The 15,178-nt window shown below is 36.4% G+C and overlaps 1 protein-coding gene and 1 long non-coding RNA gene across 2 annotated transcripts; both read right to left on the reverse strand.

Moving 5' to 3' along the window:
• Nucleotides 1–2,476: 2,476 nt before the first annotated feature.
• Nucleotides 2,477–7,580, reverse strand: LOC125248865. Its single transcript, XM_048161010.1, has 15 exons — nt 7,208–7,580; nt 6,816–7,109; nt 6,573–6,608; nt 6,131–6,471; nt 5,737–6,036; nt 5,441–5,543; nt 5,132–5,173; nt 5,008–5,034; nt 3,908–3,970; nt 3,775–3,819; nt 3,563–3,589; nt 3,388–3,432; nt 3,206–3,271; nt 2,844–2,862; nt 2,477–2,734 (listed from the first exon to the last, which is right to left on the reverse strand). The coding sequence occupies exons 4-15, from the start codon at nt 6,399–6,401 to the stop codon at nt 2,687–2,689; spliced, it is 1,056 nt and encodes a 351-aa protein (XP_048016967.1). The 5' UTR covers nt 6,402–6,471; nt 6,573–6,608; nt 6,816–7,109; nt 7,208–7,580; the 3' UTR covers nt 2,477–2,686.
• A 129-nt stretch (nt 7,581–7,709) lies between these two features.
• Nucleotides 7,710–14,904, reverse strand: LOC125248866. The gene is made up of 3 exons (XR_007180421.1): nt 14,585–14,904; nt 14,303–14,354; nt 7,710–8,068 (listed from the first exon to the last, which is right to left on the reverse strand). It is a non-coding gene; the product is annotated as an uncharacterized LOC125248866 (long non-coding RNA).
• Between the last annotated feature and the right edge of the window lie 274 nt (nt 14,905–15,178).

The raw sequence follows: 15,178 nt of genomic DNA on the forward strand, positions 1-15,178 counted from the left end.
TGGGTTGTTTTTAACCCAGCATTTTTTAGAGTGTAATGATGTTGAGTGTGTAAAAATGGCTTTGGAATGTTATGGGAATGCGTCTTCAGCCAAAGTTAATTGGCAAAAAAGTGATGCTTTGTGGTGTGGTCAAAACTTTATTAGTCCATCACTACCTGGCGGTTTGCAGTGGGGAAGAGTGGGGTTTAAATATTTAGGTGTTTTTTTAGGGACAGATGAATATATATATAAAAAAATTGGGAGGGACTAGTAGAGAAAGTGTGTGCTCGGTTGTCTCACTGGAAATGGTTGCTACCCCAGATGTCCTATAGGAGGAGAACCCTGGTCTGTAACAACTTGGTTGCATCATCGTTGTGGCACAAAATGATGATTCTAGAGCCTCCAGAAGACCTACTGTAGTAAGAAGAATTCAACAGTGCCTGGTGGACTTCTGGTCAGGACAGCACTGGTTGAAGGCATCAGTGCTCTATCTGCCAATACAAGAAGGAGGACAGGGGTTGGTTGACATTAAATCCAGAGTCAGAGCTTTTAGACTCCAGGCAGCCCAGAGACTCCTATATGGAGAGGATGTAAGCTAGGCTGGGGTAGCCTGTACCCTTCTAAAGAGAGCAGGCAATATGGGATTAGACCGCCACTTGTTTCTCGTGGACACTGAAAAACTAGACCTGACAGGACTGACACCTTTTTACAGATCAATGTTAAAAACATGGACATTTTTCAGTTTCTCTCATGAGCCAAATGGTGTGAAGGGGCTATGGCTGAGAGAAGAACCACTGTTTTTTTTTTTTTTTTTTAATTCAGCACTGGATTTAGACGCTTTTAAATCAGAATCCCTCAGAAAAATGTTGTGAACTGCAAACATTACCAAAATTGGACATTTTGTTTCTGAGGAAGGATGGATTTCTGCTAAAAACTTGGCTTTAAAACTGGGAATGAGATCAGTTCGAGTGGCAGATAGACTGTTGATTCAAATCTTTGAGATTTTACCATCTGATTAGACTATCATTAGAGACACCGGTTGGAGAGGAGGAGACTTCTGTCTTCCCAGACCTGAATTTTTCAGCTGATATTAGAACATGACAAGAAATGGAGAATGGTTTGCTTTCTTTTAAGACACCCCAGCTGGAACTTTTTAGAAATGCTGGAAAAAAAACAATTTATGTACTGTGTGTAAAGGTGTCCCATCTTCTTCAGCTTCAGAATGTGAGAGAGTCGAAATGGCAAGATATTTTTGGGTCAAGCGCTTCCTCTGAAGGTTGCTGGAGGGCCGTACAAACCTCCTATTCAGAAAAGAACTGGAGCCCTACAGTGGAGGATTGTGCATTGTATAATAGCCACAAAGAGACACAGAGTACACCTCAATCCACAGGTTGGGGAGGGTCATTTTTGTGGAGTACAAGAAACTGTGTTTCATTTATTTTTTTAATTGTGTGAGATTACAGCCATTATTTTATAAAATGGAAGAGTGGTGTCAAACCCTGGGGGAAATATTTGTACCTGAAAGTTTATTTTTAGACCAAAGTACAGCAGAAGTAAAATGAGGAGTCATGTTTTATTAAACTTCTTATTTGGGCAAGCAAAGATGGCTATATGGTTGTCAAGAAAAGGTAAATTGAATGATAGGGGATCAACTGATGCTATTTCAATATTGAAGGGATTAATAAAATCCCTTATTAATATAGAGTATAGTTATTATACGTTGATAAATGACCTGCAGATGTTCAAATATAAATGGGAAGTTAATCAATGTATTTGTGAAGTTGACTCTAATGAAGGCTAAGTTTTGTTTTATAAACTTGCGCCAATTTTTTTTTTTTTTTCTTTTTTTTTTAATTGATGTCAATCTAAATTTTTAAACTTTTTGTAATAAAGAGACCTTAAAAGTCAAAGTCTCTCTCTCTCTCTCTCTCTCTCTCTCTCTCTCTCCTCCATCATGAGTGGACATGCCCCTACTGCTGATTGGCTACAAGTCGCTTACTGCTCCTTTAATAACATATTTTATCAAAAAGACATACATTATCCTTCACTCCCTCTCTAAACTAGCTGTCATCAGATCAACTCAATTCAACTTGGTATCAGCAGATGTTTAATATTAATTGACTCAGACTGGATCTGGAGAAAAAGAAAAAAAAAGAAAAAAAAAAAACTTGACATCCCTAGTTTTTTTGTTTTGTTTGTTTTTTTAAACTTTATTGCACATGAAGCAGATGAAATGTTGATAGCAGGCAATACAATGTTTTGTCAAGCACATCCTAACAATGGAAATGTCTCTTTAGATATCGTAACTACTTGAATTTCTAGCAGACAAATATGGGAATAATAAATAATAAGTGTATACAATCATTATTTTAAAGATCTGTCAACTAATACATTTCACAAAAACATTTAGACTTTAAAACACAATAATTTGTGGAATACTTTTTTTTATGGTGTGAACGCTCAGAATGATGTTCACAGTATTGCAAACTACAACGCTCTTACACTCTTCACGCAGCATAAGATTATAGCTTTTTTTTAATATATTCAGAAGCTTTTTTGTTTGTTTTTCATATCAGTTTTACATTGTTGTGATTTAAAAAAACAATATTAAACAGATTGAGAAAGAAAATAGGTGGAACAGAATGGGGAAATAATACGAACTGGACTGAAATTCAGAGCACATGTTCTAGGATACAGCCCATTTTCATCAGACATTTCCATATAGGTTGGTGTTATCAGCATCATAATCATAACCCTTGGAAAATGTAAAGAGATACAAAGGTCAGTCAATAGCATATTAATCACAGAAATTGAATGTGTTATCCATGCTGTAAGAAATTTGATGAAGTGATAAATGTACTCACACGGTAGAGTTTTGGCTCACTGAGATGGGGAATGGGGGTGGAGGGGGATAAGAATGTAAAATCATATACATGTTTGAATTTGTCATAGAAACTGTTAAGCTAATGCATTTAATAGACTGCTAATATAACTATAACATATCTGCCATATGGCAAAGGAGAGAAGCACATGCAGTGTTTATATGAATTATAATACATTGTTATTGCAAGAAACTATTCAATTGGTATAATGTTTAAACTGCAGCTTACACAAATTCTGCTATTTTCTGCTAAACAATGTTAAGAGGCATTGGGAATTTGCTGTGTACCATAATTTAATGAATTGAGACCTTGAGGGACTCATATGTGGTTCAAATGCTCTGTACCTCTTTGGTGATGGCATATGAGGTTTGGAGAAAGGTTCGTTTCCTGACACCATACATGTGTTTGCCCTATGAAGAGAGAAGGTTCATCAGTGTTGTCATTTGTAAAATATTTATTAAAATGTATACTGTAAAATCTAAAATGTGTACTTTTTTTTTTTTTTTTTTAAGAATAAAATACTGACATGTATTCAGCTCTCAGATTTGCATTGGTTCTGGGTGATTGGTTTCTACAAAAACGAGAGCAAGCGCGAGAGAGAGAGAGAGAGAGAGAGAGAATAAAAGTTATCAAATTGGAGGATTTTATAATTTAATAATGAAACACATTACATAAAATGAACAGAAAATTTAATTGATTACCTAGAAAATCGGCTCCAGATGCTCCGTCTGTTGAAAGATGTGATGTTTAAATAGTCAGGTGATGCTTAAATAATAGCATGATTACAAAAATAATTTGTGTTCCGTTTATGCTTTATATATATATATATATATATATATATATATATATATATATATATATATATATATATTGTAATATATATTGTAATATTACAATTATATTTTTAACCTGCCTTTGTTCAGGCTTCGGTGGTCTTTCAGGAGCATTTTCAGTGTACCTGTAGATAGTTACCAGCGCTAGTTAGTGCATTGGACAGATTTGGACCAGTGACAAGTCAACCCTAACTAAAGGTGTTTTGTACTTGCCTGATATCACTCCTGTTTCCCCTGTTATTCCAAGCTGCTCTTCCTTCAGGCATATTAAAATGACTGGGGGAAATTTTACATTTAGTTTCAGGAACAAATACAAAGATACAAATGCCCACTCTGTCTTTGAACTGTTGCCCTCTGGCCAGCACTACAGACCACAAGAACAGTTTTTTTTTTTTTTTTTCTCCGCAGGATATATTCAGCTTGAACAATTAAAACTGTCATAAACTGTACTCTTTTAAATAACATATCTGTACATTCATTAAAAAAAATATATATATATATATATATATATATACACTGTGTGCAGAATTATTAGGCAAGTTGATTTTCTGATCATATTTTTTTTCCAAGCACATTTTACCAATTCCAATCCACATCAATCTTAATAACTACTATTAATATTGTTTTTAATCATTTATAAGTGATATATAATTGTTCATGAAGGCTGGAAATGAAAAATGCCTTATATTCAGGTGTGCAGAATTATTAGACAGGTTTTCTTTTACAGGCAAAATGAGCCAAAAAAGAGATTTAACTCTTTTTAGACTGAAAAGACAAAAATTAATAAATGCTCATGAGAAGGACGCAATACTAATGCAATACTAGAAATTGCAAAGTTAAAGCATGACCAGTGGACAGCAAAATGCTCATTGGGTCAGCGGGGTCATACAAAAACAGGTGGAATTTTGCCTGTAAAAGAAAACCTGCCTAATAATTCTGCACACATGAATATAAGGCATTTTTCATTTCCAGCCTTCATGAACAATTATATATCACTTATAAATGATAAAAACAATATTAATAGTAGTTATTAAGATTGATGTGGATTGGAATTGGTAAAATGTGCTTGGAAAAAAACATGATCAGAAAATCAACTTGCCTAATAATTTGCACACAGTGTTATTTTCTTGTGTTATACTTCATATCTACTGCATAATTCCTATGTGTGTCTGCACTATGTCTGTACTTTCTTCTGCACTGGAAGCTCTTGTCACCAAGACAAATTCCTTGTGTATGTAAACATATTTGGTAATAATGTTCATTCTGATTCTGATTCTGATTCAAGTGCAAATTCAGTAAAGAAAAACTCCAACCTTGTGAATCTGTTCCAAACTGATCTCCTACATTAAGAGAATAGAGATAAAATTGTTAGTATTTTAGTAATCAGAGGATTTTAGCTCTTAACACGAATTAATGAATGAAAACTGATGTACATACCTTAGCTCAGATCGTGACCCTTGCATATCACGAAGAGGTTGTCTACAAACAATAATGACAGTGTGATAATGAGAAGTTGTCAGGGCTGATAAAATCAGCAATTAAGCACAGCAGCGGCAGATCCATTACAAATAAATTTAACTGGATCCTCCATAGGGACAGTTGTTGCCTAATGGTTAGAGAGTTAGATTTGTAACCTGAAGGTTGTGGGTTCAAGTCTCGGTACTGGTAGGAAATGTAGGTGAATAAAAAAAAAAAACATTTTGGAGGATCAGTATAAGTTGGGAAAAAAAAATAAAAAATACAAACCTGTGTTGCCTTTTATATATGAAGACTCCAGCAAGTATGCAAATAAGGATGAACGCAAGTGAAGAAGCAATGATATAAGGCCCAAATCCAATGCCTTGAACTCCTAAGATAATATTATTGTTATAAAGGATTAATAGTCACATCTCTCACACATTATGAAGTACAGCCTGTTTGATCGGAAATATTAAAAAATGGACCAAATAATAATGTGCACAAGCCAAACTCATTAAAGTATACAGTTACAATCGGAGAGCCACCAAAACATCTTGGACATAACTGTATCAGTCTATACTCACTCTTAACACTCAGGAAGGCAGTATTGTTCTGTTGAGTTTTACCACCCCAAAAGTTGGCACTGCAGACAATTTCATCTTTCTCTTCATATCCAGTTGGAATGAAGATCACAGTGGACACTGTTTCCCAGACGCCTCCACCCATGTGATTGTGACTGATAGTTTCTCGGGCTGTTGGGACGCTCCAGGTAATTTTGGGAGGGTGAGAGGAGCATGTGTGGTTGACTGAACATTTGACGGTGATGCGTGTCCCGGGCTCGATGTCTTCAGGGAGGGACGACATCACAGGTTTGTCAGGAGATGCTTTTTTAACCAGAAACACAAAGACGTTATGTTAGTTATGGGATGTGATGCATCTTTAAAAACCAACCAATATTGACTGGTTATATTTCCTCACCTCGCATTATAATGAACACACAGCTGTTGTTAAAACTATATTTCTCATTTTCTTTTTCTGCTCTGAAGCAGAATGGCCCATTATCATGAGTTTGCACATTATCCATCTCCACAGTACAGTTCTGCTCATCTGGGTTTCCGAGAAGCCTTGTGCGGCCTTTAAAGTTGTCTAAGACGTCATGTGAGTCTGTGTGGAACATGTAGCCACCTTTTTTGGTGACCCAAAGAACACGAAGTCGAGTGACAAATTCTTCGCCATCTTGAAACTGCATGGTATTACCACACAGGAACGAGGCAACGCAGTGATCTTGGGTATCACATCTGCCTCATACTGAAAATAAGCTAACATGATACCATATAATGGATTAATTAGTATTATTACAGAACTGAATGTGTCATTGCCATTGATATAAATTAGAGAATAGCTATCGGGGTTGACATACTTTCATTCTGGATTGGACTCGCTGGTTTTTGATACGCTGCAAGAGAATCAGTAGAAATCAATAAGCTTAGGTTTTTCAAGTTTCATTTATGATTTTAAATGCTACATTTGAGCCTTAAGGCTAGAAACATACTTCAGTATTCTATTTTTTTTCAACATCTACTTTTTTTCAAATGTTTGTGCCACTAAACCAAATGTGTTATTGTTCAATTAAGTGTTACATTACAGAAGGCAAATTACTCACGGCGTACATGTAGTGCAACAGAAGCTTCGATGTTTCCTCCAGAAAATTTTGCAGTACATATCAATTTCTTTCCATGGTCTTCTTTTGAACCCAGAAAGGTTATGTTGGAATAGCTGACCTTATTTAAACCGGAAAGTGTTTTGCTCCTTGTTGAGACCTGCATGTTCTCATAGTTCCACGTGATGGTTGGAGTCTCTTTCTGGCAGGAGTGATAGACGGAACAAGTGAAGTTCTTTGCAACGCCCTCAGTGACATCTGCCAGTTCAGGATCAATCGTTATTTTATGATGAACACCTGAAATTAAACTGAGATCTTTTAATAGGTCCAACTATGACATTTAAAATGAAGTTATAACTAACAGCACAAAGCTATTCATATTTGTATTCACTCACATTGTGCGCTTTTGTCCTTTTTAAATGTCACTGTTTCAACACCATGATGTGTTACAGAACACTCAATAGTTGAACTTTCTGCCTTTACGACACCTGTGCGTGTCAGAGTGATTTTCCACAGGCCATCATTAATGTCCTCATCATTTATTTGGTCAGATCCTTCTATACCCTTCAGAATGATGTTTGGTTTGCTGTATGGACACGAGTGGAAAGTCGAACATGCTACTGTGATGGTGTCACCCGTCCTGTCACCTCCATAAATAATAATGCTGGGTGGCTGTGGACTTGCTAGAGTTGACAGAAACATTACAATTAGAATAAAAATAGTTAGTTAAAAATAGTCAGTAAATAGTTAAAAATAGTCAGTTTGAGAGAAATTTTGTCTAATGTTATTGACTGTTATTGACCAACACTTATAGGCACATTTTGACAATCACATATATTAAACTAAATGAATATTATTACAAGAATACATACCGTCGACAAGGATTGTAGAGGTGACATCATAAAATGCGTAGGTGCGCCACCCAACATTTTCAGGGTCAATCCATGCATATATTTTCTCTCCATGGTGAGACTGTTCCAGGTTTGTAATCAGCAGACTGCAATCCCAGTTTGATGGGTTTCCATATAAAGAAGTTTTCCGTCTAAACTTATCAATGACATGATTTGGATACCATGGATCATAAACTAAAGGATAACCTCTAGAGACCCACTGATACCACACAACTCTACGTGGGTTTTTGGGTGGGTATGAATAGTAAGAGAAAGAACATGGTATAACCAGACAGGAACCCTGGAGGCCACGAATGCTTTTTGGCATTGTCACTCTCCATGCCAAAGCATCAGACAGAATAACAGCTGTGGGACAAAAGTTGGAGAACATTAATGGCTGAGTGAAGGATTAAGCATTTTTTTCCCCTCAAAAATACTGGTGTTTAATGTATAAAGACTCAAAATAAGAGTGTATATATTTAAGTTATATATTACTTTTAACATGATGCCAACTAATTCATGCTAATACACAAGAAACCAGTTTATCTATTGACAAAGTTTGTGTAACACTAATGAATATAAACTTATAAAGTGCATTCCTACACTTTCTGATCAAAAATCATTTTGGGCATTGCTCATTGCTAATGGGGTGAATGGTGGCATAATATCACAGGGCCCACAGGCCAGGCAAAAATCATCCACACAAACACCTTCACCTAATAATTTAACATAGCCACAATTTAAAATGCTTGGTTTGCTTTTCACTTGACAGCCCTGTAAGAGGTTTTCAACATAAAAAAAAAGAAAAAAAACAGGCAGCATCTAATTTCTGTCATGGGCAGGTAGTGATGTTTGTCATGAGTGTTTAAAATATGCAGATTGTGCAGGAGTTTCTTCTGTATTTGATGGTTGAATTACTGTTTACATATGGGATGCTTCGCAGTATATGTATATTTAACATACATATTTGTTAAAGGTGCCCTAGATTATGTTTTTAAAAGATGTAATATAAGTCTAAGGTGTCCCCTGAATGTGTCTGTGAAGTTTCAGCTCAAAATACCCCATAGATTTTTTTTTTTAATTAATTTTTTTAACTGCCTATTTTGGGGCATCATTATAAATGCGCCGATTTTATGCTGAGGCCCCTTTAAATCCCGTGCTCTCCGCCCACAGAGATCGCGCTTGCCTTAAACTGTCACAGATCCCTTGTTCCCCAGACTCCATTTCCCATTATCCTCCTGTTCTCCACACCTGCACGCATTTCCCTCATCATCTCCCCATCAGCACTCATCATCTTCACCTGGACGTAATCATCTTCACTGCCTTTATAATGGACTCACTCCCTGCACTCCCTGTCTGTTCTCTGTTTATGTTAATCTTAAGTGTATTGTGGTTGTTCCTTTCCTTCATTTGATTAAATACTGCAGAAGAACGGACCAATACTGACTGGATTTCCACAAGAAAGATGGACTCTTTCTTCGTATCCCTGGCTCCAGCTTCTCCTCCAACGCCTCCCACTCCTCTGTCAGCTGGCGATCGCCTCATCGGGCTCCTGCAGGTTGGTCGTTCGCTGGAGAGGTATGTGGAGGAGTTTGTTGAGCTAGCTTATCTGACTAACTGGCCTGAGGCTTATTTAATCGCCCTGTTTTTGGACGGACTGGATGATGACACTATCCGTTTTGATGAACCTGATTATCGTTTCTCCTTAAGTGAAACTATCAATTTAATTTTGTGTTTAAATGGCTCCAAATTCCCAGTTGAGGAGGTTCAGGATAAGTGTTTGTTTCCAGTCCGTCCAGAAACACGGTCGGCCGGGCCAGTTAGTCAGCCTCCGTCTTCCTCCGCATACCCCTCCAGCGAATTCCCTGCCTGTCCCACACTGGACCCACACTCCTCCGCTGGGTCCAGAAAGCGGAGGAGGAGGAAGAAAGCCGATCCAGCCAGTGAGTCCACTCCAGAGCCCGCTCCAGCCAGTGAGTCCACTCCAGAGCCCGCTCCAGCCAGTGAGTCCACTCCAGAGCCCGCTCCAGCCAGTGAATCCACTCCAGAGCCCGCTCTAACCATCACCGAGCCTGCTGCTCTAGCCCTCTCCGAGCCTACCCCTTCAGTCCTCTCCGAGCCTGTCGCTCCAGTCTCCACAGAGCCAGCTCCAGTGCCTGTGGGGATTTTAATCACCTATGAGGGGATGGACTGGACACCTCCCAAGTATTTTTTGGGGGGAGCCCAGTACCTGTGGGTGGGGAACTCCTGGGCGGGGTTTCGGGGTCACCTGAGCCCACCAGGGCTCCAGACCCGCCATGGCGGCCTACGTCTCCTGACCCGCCATGGTTCATAGATCCGCCCTGGAGACCTCCGTTCCTGTCTGCTCCTCTCCCTGCACCTGCATGAGGTCTCCGGGGAGGGGGGTGGGCGCCCCGGTTGTTCTATCCACGGCGCGAGGACGCGCCTACCGGGAGGGGGGGTAATGTCACAGATCCCTTGTTCCCCGGACTTCGTTTCCCATTATCCTCCTGTTCTCCACACCTGCACGCACTTCCCTCGTCATCTCCCTATCAGCACTCATCATCTTCACCTGGACGTAATCATCTTCACTGCCTTTATAATGGACTCACTCCCTGCACTCCCTGTCCGTTCTCTGTTAATGTTAAGCTTAAGTGTATTGTGGTTGTTCCTTTCCTTCGATTAAATACTGCACTTGTGGATATCCGTGTACGGCTCATCTCTCCAGCACCATACACCAGCTGTAACATAAACAGTGCCTTAAAGTTTACACAGCTAATATAACCCTCAAAATGGATCTTTACCAAGTGTGCGGCATGCATGCGTCGGATTATGTGAGTATTGTATACTGTTATATTGTTTACTTCTGATTTTGAATGAGTTTGATAGTGCTCCGTGGCTAACGGGTAATGCTACACTGTTGGAGAAATTTATAAAGAATGTCTCTTGTCTCTCTTGTCTCTGTGAATACAGTAAGAAGCGATGGTAACTTTAACCACATTTAACAGTACATTAGCAACACGCTAACGAAACATTTAGAAAGACAGTTTACAAATATCACTAAAAATATCATGATATCATGAATCATGTCAGTTATTATTGCTCCATCTGCCATTTTTCGCTATTGTTCTTGCTTGCTTACCTAGTCTGATGATTTGGTTGTGCACAGATCCAGACGTTAATACTGGCTGCCCTTGTCTAATGCCTTTTATAATGTTGGAAACGTGGGCTGGCATATGCAAATATTGGGGGCGTACACCCCGACTGTTACGTAACAGTCGGTGTTATGTTGAGATTCGCCTGTTCTTCGGAGGTCTTTTAAACAAATGAGATTTATATAAGAAGGAGGAAACAATGGAGTTTGAGACTCACTGTATGTCATTTCCATGTACTGAACTCTTGTTATTTAACTATGCCAAGATAAATTAAATTTTTCTTTCGAGGTCACCTTTAAATATTGCAGTTTGAACGCTTTCATTGTGCAGACTGGCTGGGGCCACAGAAATATCAATATATGGAATATACTCTCGTATAAAGTAAAAATATGGGGCTGTTGAATGCTCAAATCTGATTGGTTGATCATCATTCTAAGGTTCCCAAGGTTCTAACTTTCCCAATTATTTTCAGGGAAACGCACGGGTAAAGTAGTTCTAGGCAGGTCTTGACCGCATTTCAGTTCCATATCAATTCACCAAATGATTTCAGTTATTTCAAAAGGTCCTTACAGCCTACAACAGCAAAAGAAACAAAACCCACAACGAAACCGACCAAGCAGATAAATATAGTAAACAATAGGATGAAAACTTATAGTTTCTTTTTTCTATTAGTAGAGAAAGTGTTGCCATGAGAGAGGCACAGACACTCAGGTAGGCTAATTCACATATTCTATTCATTACTAGTTCTGAAATAACATTTTGGAATTAGCAAAAGAGGCGTAAGATATTAGTCCCACACACAAGAGTGTTTTAAGGACAAAAACCTGACAAATGTCTTGAAATACAACATCGAAAACATTGAGGTCTTCAGGTGTGGTAACCGTAGTATAAGTGTAATAATTGACTCCGGGCCATTAAATTATTAGATAGGTGGTACATCTCAGGTGTGCATTATTTTCTAATAATTCAATGGCCCGGAGTCAATTATTCCTTACATATGAAACCTATTAGAAATTGGAACAATTCCATATATTGACATATAATGTATCCATAATATATATTTTGACATATCTCTTATATGAAATATCCATATATGGATATATGATCATATAGATTGAAAACATATATGTACATATATGCACAGCCATATATGAAAACTATTAGAAATAGGAACAATGCCCTATATTGACATACAAATGTATCCCATTTAAATATGTCCATGTATGTATAATGCATATTTTGACATATATATCTCATATATAATTATTAATATGCCTTTGTAGGCTATGTGTAGTTTACAAATTATACATGCGTAGCATATTGTTTAAATGATATGTCATAGAGTCTTAGTATTTATTTTGCATATAAAAAATGAAATGTATGTAAAATGTGTTTTTGATAAATACATGGTATAGTGGCCGATATATATACGATGAGGATGTTAAACAAAAAACTCACCTTTCAGGTCATCGACAACAGCAATAACGAGTAGACGTGGAACAAGTAACGCTTCCCATTGAGTGGCATCTGCCTGCAATACCGGCTGCATTTTCAGGACTGCAGTTCTAGGACCCTAGCAATGATTTAGTTGTTTAATTGATTAAGTTTAATTTATATATTGTCCTAACCGACCCCTAGCCCTAAACCTACCCATTGGTAACCCTGTTTAAATATTTAAAACTAGATGGCGCTGTCACAAAAACTAGGGTCCTAGAAATGCAGTCCTAAAAGTGCAGCCTCTGGTATTACAGGCAGATAATATTGTTCCTATTCCTAGCCAGGTTCGTCACTTCTTTGCGGTCCCCTTGAAACATTTCCTTTGTCATGTGCTATTTGAAGCACGTTTTGTATTTATGTGCGTTGTGAACTTTGCAGGGCATTTCTGTATTTGGTTGCGTTGCATGGTTATACAGTCGTGTGGCGATATATTGGGAACATTAACCTTTAATGTTGTAACTGAAAGTAACTTGTACTGACAGATCTTAAAATATGTCAGTGCCATTGTTTTGTCTCAAGATGCACACCAGTAAAGTTTTTTTTTTTTTTTTTTTTTTTTTTTTTTTTTTCTAGTGAAAGTTTTTAAAAGCTACTTAAATGCCCTAATTGAACTAATGCATAATCCTGGTTTAGGCTAAGCCCTGTCTGTGAATCCGGGCCTTGGAGTATTTACCTTTTGCAGTTACTCATGCCATCCAATTGAAAACAAAATGAAAAACAAAATGTAAAATTTCTTTATAGAAAATGGTAATAGTTTGGAAATCAAATATAACTTATGAAATGTGGCCTTCAAAATTAATTAGAGAATTAATAAGAGAATCCTAAGCATACACTGCATATATATATATATATATATATATATATATATTTCTATTTCTTATGTTCTATGGCATTAACATACATTACTATGGCATTAACATACATTACATTATAAAAATATGTATTTATACTAATTTTACTAATTGTACTGCTATTTCTATTTCTTATGTTCTATTTGTATCATTCTTGTTTATGTAAAGCACTTTGAATTACCATTGTGTATGAAATGTGCTATACAAATAAAATTGCCTTGCCTTACTATGGGTATTTCGTACGTGGTATAACAAAATCCTATAAGCACCCCAAATTAATATTTGCATATATGTTCTGTAAATAAACTTGCATATATAAAGAAGTATGTTCACATATATGGTCTTAACATACAGTTCCATATAAAAATTCATTATATAATTTTTTTTTAATAATGTACATGCACTATGTTTAGGTATTGCATATATGGTTTAAAATTAAATAAAACCCAATGTCCTATATAAGTATACTGAATGTTTGCATATACGTTATTTAGATAAATTGACATATATTGCTCATATATGGTCTTAACATACAGTTCCATATATATATATAAAAAAAAAATCAACATATAATTATATTTAATATATGTATATATCATAATTCTACTATGGGTATTTCATATATGCTATAAACCTATATAACATCCTATATAAGCATACCGAATGTTTGCATATGTGTTGTTTAAAATAAATAAACTTTCATAAATTGGACATAAATTAGGATGTATATATGTGATAATAATACAATGCATTATAATATATAACAACACTACTTGTGATATATATATATATATATATATATATATATATATATATATATATATATATATATATATATATATATATATATATATATAACATTTCTGTATGGGCGTTTATATTAAATTGACATTGTATATACTTTGGGCATTCGGAAACAAACTTCCATCCTTCCAACTGTAATTGTGTGTACACTGCAATATTTGACATTGTTCATCTGCAAAATGTCCATTATGTAAACAATATTTACACAACTAAATCCAGCACAAACTGGATATTTTTAAATGCTCAAGACAGACATCACTAACTGAACGAAGAGAGGGAAACAGATTCTATACCTTGTAAAAGCAATTTAAGTAGTAGAGGTCCCATCACGTTCCTGAGTTTGCCCTTAAGTAAAAACAAAAACAACTTGTTTTATACGCACAAAAAAATATTGACAAGAACATATTCTGTCCAACAGACTAACAATGGAAATCAGTGATTGACCATCAAACCCAGAAAAAAGAAAGAAAAAAAGTGGGCTAAAATTTATTGAAATTGAAACCTTTATTCTTCCGTTACATATATTACTATATATATTGCTACAATATTTAATACACTTTAATTTCCATTCTTACCTTCTTAATGAAGACTCATTAGAAAAGAAGTGGACTGGATGAAAAAGGTCTACACCATTTAAAATGTGAGAGACTGAGAGAAATACAAAAGCACTGTTCGTTAGGATTCTGAGTGAGCATCAAATCACCATGCTATTATTAAAACACTGGTTAAGAGAAGAGTCGAGACAGAGGGCTATTTTATTTTCTTCCAAATAAGGCTGTTTCCTGTGGTCTGAGGTCACAGGCCAAGGCCTAAGACTAGTCCTAGACTAAAATGCATGTTTGACCTGTTTTAACTGAAAGCAACTAGCACTGCTCGATCTTAAAATATGTCACTGAAATTGTTTTGTCTCAAGATGAACACCAGTAATGTTTTTTTTTTTTTTTTTCCTCTCTAGGGTATGTTTATAAAAGCTACTAAAATCCTAATTAAACTAAGGCCTAATGCTGACTTAGGCTAAACCCTGTCTGTGAAACCGGGCCAGTATGTTCTTGATAAAACTTGACAATCCCTTTAGATGCAAAAAAAAAAAAAAAAAAAACTATCCTGAAATCCCCCAAAATACATGTCAATACCTTTTAGCTATGTTTAGCAAGTTTCGATGCCTGTTA

This window comes from Megalobrama amblycephala, linkage group LG16 (genome assembly GCF_018812025.1).
Source record: "Megalobrama amblycephala isolate DHTTF-2021 linkage group LG16, ASM1881202v1, whole genome shotgun sequence".
Classification (NCBI taxonomy): Eukaryota; Metazoa; Chordata; class Actinopteri; order Cypriniformes; family Xenocyprididae; genus Megalobrama; species Megalobrama amblycephala.

Coding starts and splice junctions, on each gene's coding strand:
- LOC125248865 (XM_048161010.1), bottom strand. CDS start 6,401: ATGCAGTTTCAAGATGGCGAAGAATTTGTCACTCGACTTCGTGTTCTT. Junction 3,590..3,774: donor CCACCGAAGCCTGAACAAAG/GCAGGTTAAAAA, acceptor ATCTTTCAACAG/ACGGAGCATCTGGAGCCGAT. Junction 3,433..3,562: donor ATCTGGAGCCGATTTTCTAG/GTAATCAATTAA, acceptor TCGTTTTTGTAG/AAACCAATCACCCAGAACCA.